Genomic DNA, 19136 nt, shown 5'->3' with positions numbered 1-19136 from the left:
ATCATCATCATCATCATCATCATCATCACGAAATAACTCACATATTTATTTGTTTAGTTACCTATATTTTATATACGATATATACATTCATCGTGAAATGTTTATCATTACTATATCATCTTATCTGACGACACAACATCACATCTATCTGCAGTGACCACCATTGTGGTAAATCTTTAAAAAATATTCACATCTTACATCTGCTGTCTGCTGCTATTTGCCTGTTGTTTTGCTGCTGTTTGCTGTTGTCTGCTTCTGTTTGCTGTTGTCTGCTGCTGTTTGCTGTTGTCTGCTGCTATTTTGCGTCTGTTTTCCTTGCTGTTTTGTTGGTGTTTGCTGTTGTCTGCTGCTATTTGCTATCGTCTGCTGCTGTTTTGCTTCTGTTTTGCTGCTGTTTGCTGTTTTGTTGCTGTTTGCTGTTGTCTGCTGCTGTTGTCTGCTGCTGTTTTGCATCTGTTTGGTGCTATTTTGACAATGCTTTAGTGCTGTTTACTGCTGTTTGCTGTTTTGTTGCTGTTTGCTGTTGTCTGCTGCTGTTTGCTGTTGTCTGCTGCTGTTTTACTGCTGTTTGCTGTTGTCTGCTGCTGTTTTGCTTCTGTTTGCTGTTGTCTGTTGCTGTTTGCTGTTGTCTGCTGCTGTTTGCTGTTGTCTGTTGCTGTTTGCTGTTGTCTGCTGCTGTTTGCTGTTGTCTGTTGCTGTTTGCTGTTTTGCTGCTGTTTTGCTTCTGTTTGCTGTTGTCTGCTGCTGTTTTGCTTCTGTTTGCTGTTGTCTGCTGCTGTTTTGCTGCTGTTTGCTGTTGTCTGTTGCTGTTTGCTGTTGTCTGCTGCTGTTTACTGTTGTCTGCTGCTATTTTGCGTCTGTTTTGCTGCTGTTTTGTTGCTGTTTGCTGTTGTCTGCTGCTGTTTGCTATCGTCTGCTGCTGTTTTGCTTCTGTTTTGCTGCTGTTTGCTGTTGTCTGCTGCTGTTTGCTGTTGTCTGCTGTTGTCTGCTGCTGTATGCTGTCTGCTGCTGTTTTGCATCTGCTTGGTGCTATTTTGACAATGCTTTAGTGCTGTTTACTGCTGTTTGCTGTTTTGTTGCTGTTTGCTATTGTCTGTTGCTGTTTGCTGTTGTCTGCTGCTGTTTGCTGTTTTGCTGTTGTTTGCTATTGTCTGCTGCTGTTTGCTGTTGTCCGTTGCAGTTTGCTGTTGTCTGCTGCTGTTTGCTGTTGTCTGCTGCTGTTTGCTGTTTTCTGCAACTGTTTTGCATCTGTTTGTTGCTATTTTGACAATGCTTTAGTGCTGTTTACTGCTGTTTTGCTGTTGTTTACTGCTGTTATTTGCACGCAAAAACTGAATCTTTGATGATTTTATTGCCAAAATTTTACAATTTCACAATTTTCACTTACACAATATTTGTCACCTCATTTGATGTTACAAATAATATCTACCTGTTGATAAGTATAGACTGTTCACGTTTTGAGTGCTGACAAAGGGGATTTATAGAAAGTGTGGACTGGATTGCCTGCCTTTTTTCTGCTAGAGTGCGCTTGTATTGCCAAATTTAAGTCTAGCGGAGAATAGAAAAACTAAGGAAATGGAAGTGTATTTAATTTAATACATTGGGATCCTAACGTTATATTCCACCCAGACAACGTGTGGTCAAACTATAGCAATGGACCCCTAGAAATACACCATATAGGAGAGTATGTCAGAAAATAAATGTACAGTTCGAAAGGTTAATTGTTGCTACATGTGTCATTAAGTCAGACAATGTCAACAGTATTGACAAGGACATGTACGTATGTGGCGCTAAGAATTCTGTTCGGTGGCATTTAGTTATCGTTTGTTATTTATTCAAATGAAAAATAATAGATATGGGTTAGAGAACAGTGGCTTGGTCTTCACAAAATTTTCATTTAAACAAATTCAAGCAAATGAATATACACCACGCCCATCCCCCAACCCCCAGTTAAAGTGAATGTACATTTACTTTACTACAAAACCAACGTAAAGTAGTTAACATAGAATTCTAGAACATAGTTAGTATTAAACGAATCAACGTCAGAAACCAACTTGTAAAACTGAAAGCACGAGAGAAAGAAATTAATTCAAAATGTAGTAATTTTCGGTATTTGTGTCGGGGAATCAAATAAGACTTCTTCACTGTTATCAAATGAAATCCCCAGATTCAGCAATGGTCCATGTCAGAGGCCTCCCATCTCTTCCTACTATATATGATGATGGTTTCCTGATCAACTCCTGACCGACATTATAAAGGAGAGAACACAGAAATTTGGAAAACTGTTCTTACTTCAAAGTCGGCTTTTACTACAACACCATTCGTTGTTGAAATACATATTTTATAAAGACATCGAACATGGTCTAAGAACGAAACCATTGGGTTTGAATAAAGCAGCTGGAAGAGTATTGTCTCAGCAGGGGTTTATAAGGACTCATACTGCAACAAGTGCGTCCGATTCTTTGTTTGTTTTTATTTTTGCTTTTGTTTGCTTCTTTTTTCCGATCGATTCCGAAATAATTGATTTTTTGTTTTTACGAAGAGGAATGTATCAGCTGGACTCTGAATGGTTACGGTACGGGACAATATCGACTATGAAAACCAATTCCATGACAGAGATGTACCAATGGTAAAATTGCGTGTGATTGCAAAGAAATTTAATTTTCGTAAAATTTAATTGTTACACTATCAGAGAAATCTAGGACGATAAAAGAGCGAACGTTCTTGATTTAGTTTCCTATAGATGCACTGAGACAGAAATAACTGGCCCAGTATTGATTGAAGTGTTCAGTACTTTGTATGGTTCAAGGCTTTCTATCGGGTTTAACTTTCAATTTACCGTTTTTAATCTTACGATATATAAAGTCTATACTGGCTCCATGTCTGTCTGAACCCGAGGAAGGATATTTCCCTCTTTGAACATTTACCGTGTACAAACCTTTCAGCCATTAACTGCTGCATTTAACAGGAAATATTTGACGCTGTGGGTTGTAAAAGACTAATCTTTAAAAATGCCATTGAAGAATTAAACTTAGAGAACATTGTAGCTCTTCGATCAAAGAAAATGTGTTTACGATGAATACTGTTAATTGTGTTGTAATTATCTTACTGGTCTTTTTCTTCTTTTTTTCTGTGTTTAGAGTTTTAACTGTGAAGCAGCAACGCTAGGAGACAAGTTTGTAAACTCTGTTATGTTGCCATAGAAAACAGAATTTTGATTTCGTTGAAATATTTTAATGACATATTTTCGGGAACAATCAATATGAAACAGTGTATTTGTTGATAATAAAACTGATCATAAGATATCGATTATTTGCACTGAAATAGATTCCTGATTTTTCAAGGTTACACAAACTAAATCAAATGTAGAATGTATTTTTTTGCATCTAATAACAAATGACCTTATCCTATCATAAACCATTAGCTTTGTTTCGCTTTCGACAATGAAAGTAGAACGTTTAAACACAAAACAAACTTACGCTCAATGTATACAAATTAGACACGTGTGCGTTATCGTGTAATGTAACAGCGACTGCGTTCTTTATTACAGTACTCATTATTTTACTGGTTTTGTGGATTTGTAATCGGACTAGATACGTTATCCTTATTGCTCTGAATGGCATGCGTAGGGCCTCTCGTATGTGTTTCAATGAGGTAGCTACTGACCACTACATAGACACCGCCTCAAAATGGCCCTGACTATTGAATGGGCAATTTATTTCTGTAAAGAAACAAACAAAGTTTCAGAGATTAAAAAACACACATTTTAATCAAACCCATCTCAAAATGACCCTGACTATCGAAGAGTCCAATAACCTAGTAAAACAAATCCTTTGACGTACACGTTGGTGGCCTGTGGTTGAGCACGTGTTTATCGTCTATGGCCGGATGTTGAATATTAAACCGTTCAGTTTCCTACATATGTATCAAATATAAAGTAAAGAGAACTTTTAAAAAGTTGCATTCTAAAATCTGAATTAGTCTGTTTAAATTTAGCTGCGGATTTATTTTTCTGTATTATATGGCTATATCGCTGTATTCAAATCCATCCTGTTTCCTGATATCGGTTTAAAGCACGTTAGGTGTACCGTTTGACCCCTTGTGACGCCAATATTGATTTAACAATCCTACAGGAAGCCAACACTTTCATCTACGTCATCTAAATTAAATATTCGATCAGATTAAGTCGCTGCATACCAACATGTGATGTATGTACGATCATGATATCCATAAAATGAAGTATTTGTATGTATCCTAACTGTTTAAGCAAGCTCTATTATCGAATCGCGCGACTCTATTCTAACACGTTATAGGGGAGGCAACTCTAGTAGTTTTCTCGTTTTCATCTCGTCGCAAGACCTAACAAATTAATATCAGTCTAAGGGGTTAACATACATCTAACATGTATTTGAAATTCGTTTGATAATGAGATGAAAAATACGGATGCTTTGTCATATCGTTAATGAAGTTAATTTTCAAGTGAAATCTTTTATAAATTGCATAAATGTGTTTCGTAGGAATCTGAGATCACGGACAGTCAGATGTTTGCATATTTATGTCGTAAGGTAAAATATTTCAACCCACCCCCTTTCCCTCATTGCCCTTGATGCCATACACCCTGTAACATCATTTAGTCACATGGCCATTATAATGACGTCAACAATCTCAATATGACAACACTAACCTTACTATGCATGAAATTATCAAAATTATGCAACATTCACACAGAAAGTAAATGTCGGTAATGGTTTTCAAAACATATATCTATTGCTGAATAAGATGTGTTAAAATTCATCGCTGAACTCGAGAACATTAGGAGAGTATAGTACATAATATGTAGTGTGTGTCTGGTTGAGGTCAGTAACCCGGTAACATTGAAACACTTGACACAATTGACAATGTAAACACGCACAAAAACAGGCTCGCTGGTGAATGGGCGGAAACTACAGACGGATATGATCAGTAATAGCGTATAGTTGTGGTCAGTTTGAATGGACAATCGAATCTCGATATCATTCTCCAGAAGGACAATGTAAAGTTGTTACTTTCTAAACTATTCGTTAAGATCGACCAATATGAGCACGCAAAACGTATATTGTTTAAAATTAGAGCATGGTTTGTTGGGTACAAATGGCCCCGCCAACAGCTTTAAGAAGCAGGTAGTTATATTAAACCTCAATGACCACCATGCGGGAAGTCCGTCGCAAACTATTGAAAGCAATCAATGTCAAGTGTCATGACCAAGGACACAACCGTAACAGCTCAGTACGACCACACATCCCTTTTCCTCCTCCGAATTGAAATCATCGAACCATGCATACACCACCTCGGAACCTCCTGCGACAATCCCATGTAGAAGAACATACAACATTAGATGAAATATATATATATAATAAAGGCTGTTTCCAGCGTTATCGTATTCAAAGTTGCGTCTAACGCTAGATAACATCACGTGGACAAACTGATGTACATTAACCCGCCTGTAGGATATTGTATTTTCTGTATATTTGTGTAGAAGGAATCACTAATCCCTTCTCTAAATGTCACTTGATTATATCTAAGACATTGAAATATGTCAAAACCTCTCGAGAAAATTTCAAGTGTTGTAGAAACATTTACACAAGTTAAAAGAATCTTTCAGGTCTCGTCTTAAAACCACATTAGACTGATTCCGGTAATATCATACTTATTTTTCAGCATCTTTCCGTCTTAAATACTTCATGAATTGCACTTTCTCTTAATAATTCAAGTTATATGCTTCCATCTCTTAATTATTCAAGTTATATGCTTCCATCTCTTAATTATTCAAGTTATATGCCTCCATCTCTTAATTATTCAATTTATATGCTACCATTTCTGATTTATTTAAGCTATGTGCTTCTACCAATGTCAAATGTGAAGTAACCTGGAGTGTATGTCCTATCTTCCCTAAACTTTACGTTCCATCATGACCCCATGACCCCTTGACCCGAGTCATCATTGTTTCGTCTACATTTACTAGACATGAATATTACGATTTGTAAGAGAAACAATGAGAAATTACGCGGGAATCCATTTTAAACAGATGCTAGACTATATGTCTAGAGTTCTGATACACTGGATATTGGAGGGGATGAATGAAAGGAAACTGGACGGATATGGTCAGTAGCTACATGCGGAAGTGGACAATTTGAACGGAAAATCAAATTCCCGATAATATGAATGCGGACAATGTAAACAGAAGTCGTATAACTTCTCGCATGACGTATGTAAATATATGTAGATATCAGATAAGTCTGTACCTTGGAGATTGGTTCATTAACATGATGAGGAAGGTTACACGGATATATCGCAGACTACCAAAAACAAACACATTTAACACATGGACATTCCTTGTATGTACCTGGAGGAGACCGTCTTTAAAAGATCATAGCTGTTGACAGGACGTTAAACAACATTAAGCCTGACTAACACTCCTCACATACATCAGGAGGACGTCCTTAATTTACCTTAGCTTTTGATACGACGTTAAACAATATAAACCAAACCCTTGAAGTTCGGTTATTTTCTGTACATCTTACGCTAAGTACGATACATCATTTTCTTTCTCAATATCAGTCAATTCTCAGTCCGTTCATCTGTTAAGATTAATACATATACTAGGCGCTAATTCCAGTGTTGCCCTTTTTGTTGTTTCCTCATTTCATATGATCTTTTTTAAATCGATTCTATGAGATAAGACACTGGTTGAACATATTCATTATTCATTTGTTGAGGAGATATTCCAACAGATTTCTGACATATCAATTGGAACTAGTGTCTTCCTTTCTAGACCGATTAGCTTTTTTTATTCGCTTTTAGATACTTTGGTGATTTCTGGTCTTTAAACAGCAAAAAAAAATTCATCAATCATGTTCATCCTATATATTCATGAGAATTACCACGATCTTAACATACAAAGAAACAGACAAGGATATTTCCCAGTAAGGTATATGATAAGCGTGACTTTTTCGATGTACTTTCCACTCTAGCTAGCAATATTCCTGTTATCTCAACCTACGGGTTTTACCTGTCACAATTGATTCGATGTACACTAGATATAAAAATTATCGTGAAAGCTGTAAGATATAAAAACTGACAGAAAAACTTGTACAGTAGTCTTTTGAGAGATGAAATGCGTTTTTATCATCCTTCAATAATCACCACTATCGACGATGAGAATTAAAAAACCCAGGAACTAACACTTGCTAAAAGGAAGCTATATACTCTTAATTCTGATTGGCTGTTAAATCCTTGCACCCCTTAATCATAAAACGGTTCAGTGCACTGAAGGATGTGTTTAACATCATCAAGTAATTTACGAGAACACATATGAAAATAGCAACATGTCAACAGAATCTTAAATCAAAATTTAAGTTCGTTGCAACCTGGAACAATTATAGAAAAAATAACATCGAGACTACTGAAAAAGGCAAGGAGGATAAGATTAGGTGATCCGGAAGGGCAATCGTAACTGCTGTTTTCATAACATTTTGTATTGTTATTTGTATGTGTTTAACATTTGCTATCTTGATAAGAGGACGGATGGTCCATTTGCGGTTTTGAGTATTAAATGATCCTAGAAAGAATTCGGTATGTTGTGGACGATGGTAACAGTTAGTGTATAGGTTGTAATTTAAGTGGGCTCCTATTTTCTTGCTTCATGAAGAAAATTAACCGGAGAAATTGAAACCTTGGAAATAAAAGTGGTACAGAAACTTGTTGTTTGTCTTATACATCACACGAAAAATATATCCTTTCTTCATTGGTTCCAGCTTTTGGTAAAACCGCAAAAAATGGAAAATCGAAAAATGAAATAATTTCAGAAATGATAGATGGAAAAGGAAATATATAACCAAGAAAACAACAAGAAAATTGAAAATATAGATACAATGATTAGTACGTGATATTGTGCATTATTGGTCTTGTTTTTAACATCAATATATTTACAATATAAGTTTAAGTTAAACGAAATAAGTAAATTATTAATCAAATATAACAAAACAAAGAAAAGAAAAAAGATGTAGCATTTACAGTTCAGGTGGAACTAATATCTTGGTAACGAACATTGCAATCATCGTATCACTTACTGTTTAATGGTAAAAAACCTCTCTTAACTTTTGTTCTTTCTTTGAAAAGACGATAGAACGTTTGAAGCTATAATGCTGTCACAGCATCGCCTTCCAATACACTAGATATTGTTAACTTAAGACACATTAAAAAGAACATGAAAACAACTTTAAAAAACCCCAGAAATTGTAGTAGCCCAGCAGATTTCACTACAGTGCGAAAATATCCTTATGAACAATTCTATAAGAAGAGTAAAAAATCAATAAATCAATTAAAAACTCTAAATCGGCAGGAGATATGTCATAACTACAGTATATAGAAGAAAAGCTTGGACTCTCCAAAGGAAGAGTTACCATGTAAGTTAACAATCGACCACAGTACATTGTTATCATCTCGTCACATTATCTTCTACCTTAGTGTACCAAGGATTATAATACAGCCGAATGGTCGATTCCTCGCTATCTCGTACACTATATACGTCATTGCTACTTCACTTTATACTGGTTATTTGTTTGATAAGGAAGACAGAGTAGTCATCGAAACTTTACAACTGAATGTTCTACAGGTTGGGTGATAAACAATGCTATTATAGATACATAGAACAGTATAAAATCCACTTGAGCGTGACCCCTTAACGGTTAGATCTCCGTTACGTGGTGTTCATTAACTGTATCTTAATCAGATTAAAATCTAATTGAAGTATTGGGAATTTTTATAACAAAACACGATAAAAATAAAACATGAAAAAGTACCATAGATCAAGTTAAAGATGTATCAAAAAGCAGAAACATTATTCACTTTTACAAGATCCACAAAAATAATGATTAATCTGCTGAACAGGAAATTTTATTATCTTATATCCTTATTTCCTATTAAATATTGATATCGCGTAAATATTACAAATGTTGTGAACTTTAATGTTTCATTCCGGAAGTGAAAGTATTAAGTATTTCTAACATTCGTGTTACAGTATCCTGTAACTGTTGTAACAAAAACAAACTGCTCTACATAACTTTTATCATCGCTGTCAGGAAGTAAAACGTTCAAGGACAATTCTAAATTGTAAGTATTATATATACATATATATATATATAGTAATACAACAGTTCCTGGTATACATACATGTAGTTGAATTGTACTTAAATACAGGTTTGTATAAATATAATGATGTAGGAACTGTATGTACATCATCACGACTGTCTCATCACCTTGTTGAAGACGTCCCTAGCTGCTGCTGGTCGCCATCGGGATCTTATTGAAAACTATTTTTATTCCATTCATGCAATATGAAGCTGGACGTGTTTGATGCTCGTTAGTTTGCCTATTGCTTCCGTTGTTATAAACCTTTTTTCTCGTTGGAGAAAATTACTTGACTTTCTTGGATTGACCAAATTTTACATGGCGGGTGTCGTCCATGAAGCAGAAGACTCCTACTTTTCCCGAACACATAGGCAGAAGTTTCCGTGCAAATCTTTCTTGTGTTCATATTTCATGTTCATATTGTTGTATTGAATTGGAGTTTGGATTATAATAATGTAAACACGTTGGTATTTTCTTTTAATGAAGTTTTAATTAGTTGCGCTTGCAGGGACGTAAAATCCAGATATGCTAATTTTAACAAGATTCAACATGCCGGACAATGAGAGCAATACTCCATCAAGTCAAGTGTGTCTGCAGCTATTGGTAAACACGTTTTATCCGATCAAACTTTAATAAAACTCGTTATTCTCTGCAAAGAACACACACAATCTAAAGATAAATAGGATCTTGAATTAATTTGTAGTTTTCATTTCATGTGAGATTTTTTATGAAATTTCGAGACGGGTTTCAATTCACGATGTTACGTCATCGTCAATATTATGACATCACAATCGATTTAAGAGTGGGCAACCAATGAAAGATGATGTAAGGTAAATGAGCGAACTAATTGAATAAATGGGCCTTTTACATGATAAATATATATCATTATATGAAGATAACGCATTGTTAATTATGTCAACTGAAAGTTGCTTTTCATGATTTGGATACATGATGATAAGAATTGCTAGATTAGAGCGTCATCACATACGCTAGTATGTACATACAAGTTAACAAAAACCAGTGACGTATGTAAGAGTGATCACATCCGCTTATTGTTAGAAGAAATCAACACTCTTTCTACACAAATTGATATATCTTTAATGTTTCTCAACAAATGTGCTTTGTTTCTGCAAGGTATTTCAATGAAGATCTTCCATGTCTTTCGAAAAACATGAAATATTGTGCAGTGTGTTTGTGTTTTATTTTGCTGTTCAAAATTGCACTTGGGATTAGAGGCTTTTCAAATTACCTCAGATGTACTAACGAGGCTGCTTTACCGGTCAGAGGTAGGTATATAACATAAGTACTACCAAGTAGGATTGTACTGGTGTGTGACAACACTTGATAAATACACTAAAATAGCAAGCGAAGAAGGAAATTTTCCATTAAACATACTGATTATCTTCGGAATCATGCAAATTTTTAAAGGCGATAAATACTTGGCAACGGTATTTTACTAAATATAACTTAATTTTGTTGAAACATTTTGTCATACAAATTAATTGGACAGGTGCCAAGTATTTTTTGCGGAAAAAAATACATATTGATGTCAAAATGTTGTGAATGAATAACTTCATTCAGTGAATAATCGACTGCAATGATAAACATTTAGATATTTTTTGTTCGAAATCACATTTATATGTTACAAGGTGTGACTTAGATTTTTTCTGACAAAAGTCATTGAAATGTTTGTAAAAATCGTATACATGTGGTGTGTACACAAGGACTGTTGTTCCTTAGCATTCTGGTATAGATGCGAAATAAATTTTGTTTCATCTTTATTCTTATTCATTGACGTGTTGCCAGTTTCATTAACATGAACCGCTGTAAGTATTGAACTGTGTTAAAATTATAACATCACGTCAGTTTCAGAGAACAAAAAGAAAAAAACCAATATGTCAAAACAATTTGTAAGCTAAATTTAGAAAAACTAGGGCAAAATATAAACAAAATAAAATTTACACTGAGGCTCCTGAAAAAAGTACAAGGAGAATAAGACCAGATGTTTCGGACGAAAAAGTATTTTCTGTTTTATCAATGACACTTGATATAAAAATCTTGGTCAATCCAAGTAAGTAATATTTTCTCAAACGAGAATAAGGTATGCAACAATGGCACCAACAGGTAAACTAACAGATGTGGTTCATTCATAGGTTAGAGAGAAAAACTAAGACCTGGGAGTGTGTTTTAAAGTTACGGCGCTTCAGAATACATGGTCAATATCTTTGTGTGTTGGTATGACTGTTAAAACGATACACAAAATTATAGTGTTATCAATGTGTCATAGCAATTTCCTCTGTTTGCTTTTTTGGAAAATTGCATTCCATGCATCAAAAATTTTACATGGCAGTTTTTGATAATCCAGAAAGATATTTGTCATTTTCTTTAAACATTCTCAAGCACCAATGTCAGCAATTTTGTCGTGTAAAAATATGAAATATGAAATAATCACTTTTTATTATGAATTATTGTTTTTTTCTGTCATGATTAAGAGTTTTCATACTGCAATGTGAAAATATCAATAAAGAAATTATTTTTTAAGAGTTTTTTTATTTCAATTTATACAACGGTTCTTTCATTAATCCTCCATCATAGGTATATATAATTGTGTTATTGAGTTGGGACATTGTCTTTTAATGAATGAAATGGAATATAAGGATGATTTTCAAAATTTTCTTCATAAAGTGTCGCACAGTAGGCTCAATTACACAAACATGGAACATAATTAATTGTTAGAGTTAGCATACCATCTGCTTTCTTACTAGCAAGTCAGGGTTTCTGTGCCACGATCCATTCTTTCTGTTCCTGTACTTTTAGATCGAGACCTAGAGTGTGAGCGGAAGGCAGAGGAAGGATCGTGTGACTTTTTTGACTGTTATGAAGCACGATTCCCTTGTAGAAGATGTGGCTTCGCAGCCAATCCAGAACGTAATTTCTGTAGGAGGTTCTTCAATCCTAATAATTACAGAAATTTTGACGTGCAGGTAAGCCATGCCAGAGTAAATGTTTCGGTAGACTGTGATAAGGTTTGAATGCCGTAATCTACAACAAATGTACCTCCAAGACTACCATTCTGAAAACTATGTGATGAATCCGACATTACACTTTTTGTATTTGCTAGAATCAGTAGGATAACAGTGTCTACATACTGCGACTCTTAATTGTATTAAGTGAATTTCTCACGTGTTATATTTCTGCACATATGTCAATTATGCAAAATTACCTGAAACGTGAGTCATTAATGCGTCAACGAGGATTCGATTTGATGTCATAATGATTTTACGTCTTGAATTAAAAATGGTCAACTAAAATGGCTGTCCCCGTCTGATTTTGTCCCGGTTATGCATTAAAAAATCTTAAATCTGTTTTCACTTCATATGGGATTTGCTGGAAGTTTTGCTCAGTGTTTTAATTCTTACATGCAAAATTAAAACCATCTAAGAATTATCATATCATAGGTGATAGAACACTAGGTTACCAAATATATCTACTGAACATTTTGTTGAAAATGGTGAAATATAAAAGATAGGATTGGTAATGACATTTCAATGGCGAAATGCCCTGTATCATTTTCGTGTTACTCAAGAATAACGTCTTATTGATAGAAACTGGCATTTAGATGATAGCAACACAATCAATGGAACAATATAATTGTACAATAAGTTCAAGTACCTACTAAACAAACAAAATATTTGTATATATATCCACAATGGATACACATCAGTGCTACACTGTTAGGTAATAAATCCTAAAGCGAGCTACATAAGTAATTACTACATATTTATTGACCTATACGTGTATGCTGGAGATCTAATACAACTGTTTTTACAAGCTTACATTTTCCCCTTGGAATTCCTTTGTGTTAGTATAAGTGAGAATACCGAAGGGAAATGAATGGGGTATGTACGTACCCTTCAATTTGATATATCTGAATTCTAGGAAATTGGATAATTTGATACAAATCGGTTTAATAGAGAGAATGAACAAAAACGCATGTATATATATATATATAATATTATACCAAACACATATATAACAAACACTTAAGTGTATATACTACATTTCCAAGTCAAACAAATATACACACTGGAAATTGTTAAAAATGGGAATAAAACATTACTGCTAAACATCAAATTCAAACTATAAATAGCCAATGTCTATCTAATCCCTCACTGTCTTTTATCATTTGATGTTAAAATCTGACGCATTTGGGTCATTTTGATCTATTTATACATCTTGTATTTTCATTCCTATTGTTTTTCTACAAGTCTTTCATTGTCCTGATGTAATTGTTTTTTTCAAGATTTCGTAAGTGCTGTTCCTCTATGTTTTGATAACAATACAGTCATAGAGTTGTCAAGTTTTAAATAAAACTGAATGCAGATGAACTGCTTTTCTGTATTGAAATCTTCGAAACATCCTCATTGATTAAAAAAAAGACACAAAAGCACAATTTAATATCAATTTAGATAAGATACAGTAGAGCCAACCAAACAATGAGTTAAACTGCATCACCTGTTTCATCCTTCTAGAACTCATCAGTGAAAAACACAACAAAAACAAACAAACAAACAAAAATGAATACAATAAATACTGAAAAAGAAGTTTAAGACATTTTCTATGATTTTAGTTTGAATAGACATTGTTTTAAACTTTAAGAAACGAAAAAAGATAAACATATACTATAGTTAACTATAATTCATGGCCATTGTTTTCATATTTACTTACATAACTCATATTATATAAAAAGAATTCAAAATATATCAAATATAAAAACAGTTCACTTTTAACTACGAATCAATATTACGTCATCATATTAAAAGCGGTCATGCGACCAATGTACAGGCAATCATTTTTATATTGTTACTTATTTTTAGTAATATACCACCGCGTTTCTGTCACATTTATTGTATTTTATACCAAGTGCCACTTCACAATTGTACATTGTAAAACAGGGTAGAGCTGTGTAGATGGACGGACTTATATATCTTTACCGAAACACTTCCCGTGTCAAGCCCTCCGGATGCCCAGCCCTGTGATTAAGGCCACAAGGGTGCCCGCAAATGATGTACATATAACCTTACATATCTGCTAATTTCACTAATTACTTGTACATCATCTTAAAAATGTTGCCTGTGGTTTTCAGATAAGCATATATAGTGTAAATGAGGTTGCGTTAAAAAATACAACACAATAAAAATGTGTATCATAAGTATGAAATAATCAGATTTCGTGTATTTAAACAATTTTCTTTATCATTTTTTTTCGAGCAATTTACTTCATGACAACTCCCATGAAAATTAAAAATGAATGATATTCCCTATTATAATTTTATCATTGCGAGCCTAGCTTTACATTGGCGTTTGTGTGAATATGTTCTAATACCAAAACCATACTATCAGTGTTTGATATGTAGGTTGGTAGAATTTTAATCACTATATCTGAACTATAGACATTTGATGTTGAAAATGTCGTTACGATTTTGTAAAAGATTACCAAGATTTGTCACAATACATCTAATTAAGAGTCTGGTAATATTTCCATTATCATGGTAACATGTAGTAAAGCATGAATACTTAAAAACTGGATTAGATTTAAAAAGAACGATAATTGTGTTTTGCACTAAAGACATCATGATATGTAAGACAAATGGGTATTGACAATCAAAACTCAATCATAAAGACTAAATTTAGTGATGATCTGCATAATTATTGATGTATTAGGAAAGATTGCAAAGGAAAATTAGAACATCTTTGAAGAAACATATTTATGCATGTCAGAACCATGCGTTGCAAGAGAAAATAATTATTTGGTCAGTGCCAATTATTGCAATTACCACGCTCGACACCTACCTTAGCTAAATCCTGTTTATTGCACGTGGTCGAGTGAATTACATGTATATTGGATAAATTTTACAAACGACAATGTTCAGTTGAGATATCTAGATATGCGTTAGCTAGATGAAGACTTTCAATCGATATAACGGTAGACATACGAATAATGGAATTATTATACACAAAATTTGGGAGAGGGATCATAACAAAATATGAAAAAGGAAACACAGTTCTCCACAGCTTTAACTTCTCGTCCTGGAAGAGTCACAAAATCTTCAATATTGAAAAACAGAATAATGTAACATACGAGAGCAGGTGTTTTGTGGAGATAATAGCCTCTTTTGTGGTAGAGATGAGCCTCTATGGTACGGCCATAAAACGTCATCAATGTCTAGTGATAGTCTTTATTAAAGCCTTTTTCCACAACGATTTTCAATGTCCAGCACCAGATGGGGAGGTGCAGCAACTCTAAAATTTAAAGTGAATATTTACCGTTCGTGTACACAAGTATCAGAAGTGTGAAAAATTAGTTTGTGCAGATCTCATTTTTATTTAAATATTCTATGTATGATGAACACAGCTGATAATGATTCTGTATCTTTTTAGCTTTTTGCCTTGTTTGATAGTCATCAGCATGTCCCCATGGAAGAGTTTTAACATTTAATAAAGGCGAGTGTTCGATCAACTAAATATAACAACATTTTTCTCACTTTTATCACGCAAGGAATAGATATGTCAGTAGAATCTCAGTTCAAAGGTTGATCTTTGAAGATAAATATTTACAATAAGACCGCTGAAAAAAACACAAGGACAAGGTGTTCCGGATGAGTAAGCGTTCTATGCTTCATCGACAACATCCGCCATGTAAATGTTGGTGTAATGAAATGATAATCTCTACATTTCAGGGCCAGCAGTGGATTAGGTCTGCCCACCTTTGTCTTACACGGATCATGCTTTCTCTGTATGTCCAGAACACGGTCAGTTGTGCGGTCAGTAAACGGATAATGATGAACGCTGTATCCAATTGCTACCTGGGGAACTCTGAACTGTCCTTTTGCGATATGTTCGAGACCAATCAGTTTGCATTTTTCCGGTTGTATGACATCAGGAATATGCATGAAATGATAAGGTAGGATATTTCCTATTATTGGCCCTTTGTTTTAAGGCCACTTTAATACGTCATTTCATTTTATCAGTATTCATTAATCTTAATATCAAGGTTAATATATAAGGTTAGTATCATCACTGACGAGTCCTAAAAGGACGAAATAAAGAACTGTTTGATGTAATATCATTCAGGAATCCTAAAAGGATGAAACAGCTGTAGAATGTAGTTTAAATTATTACTTGACGCTGCAGTATCTATTACTCTCAATAAAATGTAGTCAGTTTCATTATTTATTAAAGTGCTTACATATCAAATATCAAACTTACGAAAAAATAAGATTTAAAATCAATGAAAATTTGCACGTTACGTCAGTGTATTTATGTTTACAAAAATTGTAGAACGTGTTACAAAGCTACACAAAACATGATGATTCGTCCTGTTTTCTCTTACACTTTTCACTTCTTAAGTTGTGAACTATTTCGCAGTCATTGCCGTGATCTCGAAATTTTGAACAATGAAATGATAAGGCTGGTGTTAATTCTATTCTCAAAATAAACTTAGTTCAAAAGACTTTCATGCCATCACTACACTGCTTGACCGTCTCAAATTATCTCAGTTGACTGGTATGTATAATGACATATCGTTGCTTATATCAATTTTTTTCGTTCAATAGATTTTTTAATATTTTTCTTTGTCTCATCTTGGAAGAAATATAGTCAGTTCCCAATACTGTAATCGGACATCTTTGAGCTGTAATCTTATTTTAGCATGGTCTGTATATGATTTGTATTGAGCAATTATCATTGGGGCGTGAATTCATTATTGCACTGATCTGCCGAAATGTGATGATGAACTCAGATCTGATTATGCTAAATTAAGTACGTCTGCAGTATCTTTACACATCTCTCTTTAAATTCTTTAACCAAACTAGATATAAAATAATTTAAGTTTTTGAGGGTGGTAGTCAATTTGGAATTTTGTTTCTGTTCAAATGTAGCTTTTTTTTCATTTCCATCCGCTCATTTGTTTTTTCTTAGATGTCGTAATATTTACAGGTCATTTCAATCCTCCACACTTCATAGAGGAGGAATTTTGATAGTCAGTATATTGATAAACATGAGGTTTCCTGTTTCAGAGCTAATGAGGAAATGAGTGAACTCAGACAAACTTGTGAAATAACTGACCAGGTCGTACCGGTGTCTCCAATACATAAATGATCAGCTACAATGAGAGGACAAGCTAGTGAAGGAACACTGTCTTGTGTTGGCGGTGTGTTATATATACAAATGTGGAGTGTGCATTAAAAACCTGACTTATTGGTCATCGGACAGAAGAGTGCGCTCCATGAATGGTCAATGACTATGTGTTTTTCTGTACATGGACATTGTTTGACAAAAAATAGGTGCAGATTTATACGGGTCAAACCTGTTGTAAATATCTTGTAAAATGTATAATAATGTTTATAATTAGGTCAAACACCAGCCATCATGTAAATTCTCATCAGCAGGTTTATTACAAACAGTTTCCTTCCGTTCTGATCAGTCAAAGTATCAGAGCTTATTTTCTATTTCCAATTTTAATTTCATTTTCGCTCTTTAATGGTGATAATGAAAATAAGGTCAACTTTTTTTTCAAAAACGTGGGGAAAAAAATTGAATATCAATAAACCAGACATTGTGCAAAGAACTGTAACTGGGGTATATATAGTGATAACAGGCTAAAAGAAATACAGATAGACTTCACTATGTTGTTATTTTGTATTGATTGTTTTTCTTGTTGTTTCATTTTCGTATCATATCACCATTTAGATAATTTATACTCGAAATGTGATTTTTATTAGAAAGCAACTTTGAAGACAAATATTTACAATAAGACCGCCGAAAAAGCATAATGACCAAGTGTTCCAGAAGAGTAAGCGTTTTATGCCTCATCGACAACTGATAATTGATACTCGAAATGTGATTTTTGTAAATAAGCAATTTCTCCGAATTCTTCTACTACATGCACAAATATTTTACATATCGTTATGAGGATAGTCTTGTACATATCTATATTCAGACAGCAAATCTCGCAAAATTCACCAACGTGGAATCTATCGCCTCCTCACAGATCCATGGCTTCTTTTTCACAATGTCTTCTGAATACTTTGTCCTACCTTGATCCTGCTAAAGTAGGGTGCACTTTGGGAGAGTTGGCTTGTTTTCACTCGAGCTTTCAATTTCAGCCACAACATATCAAACGGGTTGGGGGGCAATCTGTGACCCTGCAGAGCGTAGTCCGTTCGGTAATGGTGGGCATGAAGTGAAAACACAGATTTTATTCGCATGTTTTGTCTGCTTATTTGTATATATACTGTATGTATGTTATATTTAAGTGTGAGGATGTATACCTCGACACTGTAAACAGAGAAATCACTTGTAACTGATGTGTACGCACAAATTTGTTTACGTTTATTTATGAAAAATATAGGTTAAAATGATACACTTTTTATGTGTTCATGTTGTATGTAATCATGGTTCGAATATTGTCCTATCTTTTTTACATGTATTTTTGTATTTTTTTCACCATTCAACTCAAACGCACAAAAGAATATCTTTTGACAAAGTGTAAATATAGATATATTGTTTAGATATATATGTGTGTGTATATATTTACAATGTTTTCCGCAATACGTGGAAAGATTTAATGAGATGTTATGTAAATCAAGAAAGCCAGTATTTCAGGGGATTTTGAAGGTCAATATATTCGTTGTATATATGTGTACTTTTACTGATACAGAAATAAAACATTGTCATCGGAATATTTATGTGTCTTCTATGAAGCGACAACATGAAGTATTCAAGGGAGACAACTCTGTCATCCCTAATTCAGAGGATACTGTACCACTTCCAGTCATAGTTTAAGCAGCGATTTTTAATTGTGTCTTGGGTGAGGAACCCTTCTGCAAACATGCATCGTAAAACAACAATAAATGTGCAATACTTTCTGATAAAATGTCTCCATATTTTAAAAGCGAGACATTTAAA

At 34.0% G+C, this 19136-nt stretch overlaps 2 protein-coding genes across 2 annotated transcripts; one reads left to right on the top strand and one right to left on the bottom strand.

The window, feature by feature from the left end:
- Positions 1-213: 213 nt before the first annotated feature.
- LOC132545161 (hybrid signal transduction histidine kinase L-like) lies at positions 214-1019 on the bottom strand. The gene is made up of 2 exons (XM_060208838.1): positions 835-1019; positions 214-463 (listed from the first exon to the last, which is right to left on the bottom strand). Exons 1-2 carry the CDS (start codon positions 1017-1019, stop codon positions 214-216), a joined length of 435 nt encoding a protein of 144 aa, XP_060064821.1.
- Positions 1020-10235: 9216 nt separating this feature from the next.
- On the top strand, positions 10236-18910 carry LOC132545166 (uncharacterized). Its single transcript, XM_060208841.1, has 4 exons — positions 10236-10454; positions 11986-12152; positions 15908-16131; positions 17246-18910. The coding sequence occupies exons 1-4, from the start codon at positions 10283-10285 to the stop codon at positions 17325-17327; spliced, it is 645 nt and encodes a 214-aa protein (XP_060064824.1). The 5' UTR covers positions 10236-10282; the 3' UTR covers positions 17328-18910.
- The last annotated feature ends 226 nt before the right edge of the window (positions 18911-19136 follow it).

This window comes from Ylistrum balloti, unplaced genomic scaffold, assembly GCF_031769215.1.
Source record: "Ylistrum balloti isolate Yb309-2 unplaced genomic scaffold, AGI_CSIRO_Ybal_v1 Utg369830, whole genome shotgun sequence".
Lineage (NCBI taxonomy): Eukaryota > Metazoa > Mollusca > Bivalvia > Pectinida > Pectinidae > Ylistrum > Ylistrum balloti.
The sequence above is the reverse complement of the archived record's forward strand: the minus strand, read 5'-3'. Positions and strand labels throughout refer to the sequence as shown.

Bases quoted from the DNA above. Each gene is read 5' to 3' on its own strand.
- LOC132545166 (XM_060208841.1), top strand. From the start codon at position 10,283: ATGTGCTTTGTTTCTGCAAGGTATTTCAATGAAGATCTTCCATGTCTT. The intron at 12,153-15,907 runs GTAAGCCATGCC...TCTACATTTCAG, and splicing joins ACAGAAATTTTGACGTGCAG to GGCCAGCAGTGGATTAGGTC. The intron at 16,132-17,245 runs GTAGGATATTTC...TTCCTGTTTCAG, and splicing joins AATATGCATGAAATGATAAG to AGCTAATGAGGAAATGAGTG.
- LOC132545161 (XM_060208838.1), bottom strand. From the start codon at position 1,019: ATGCAAAACAGCAGCAGACAGCATACAGCAGCAGACAACAGCAGACAA. The intron at 464-834 runs GTAAACAGCAGC...TTGTCAAAATAG, and splicing joins CAAAATAGCAGCAGACAACA to CACCAAACAGATGCAAAACA.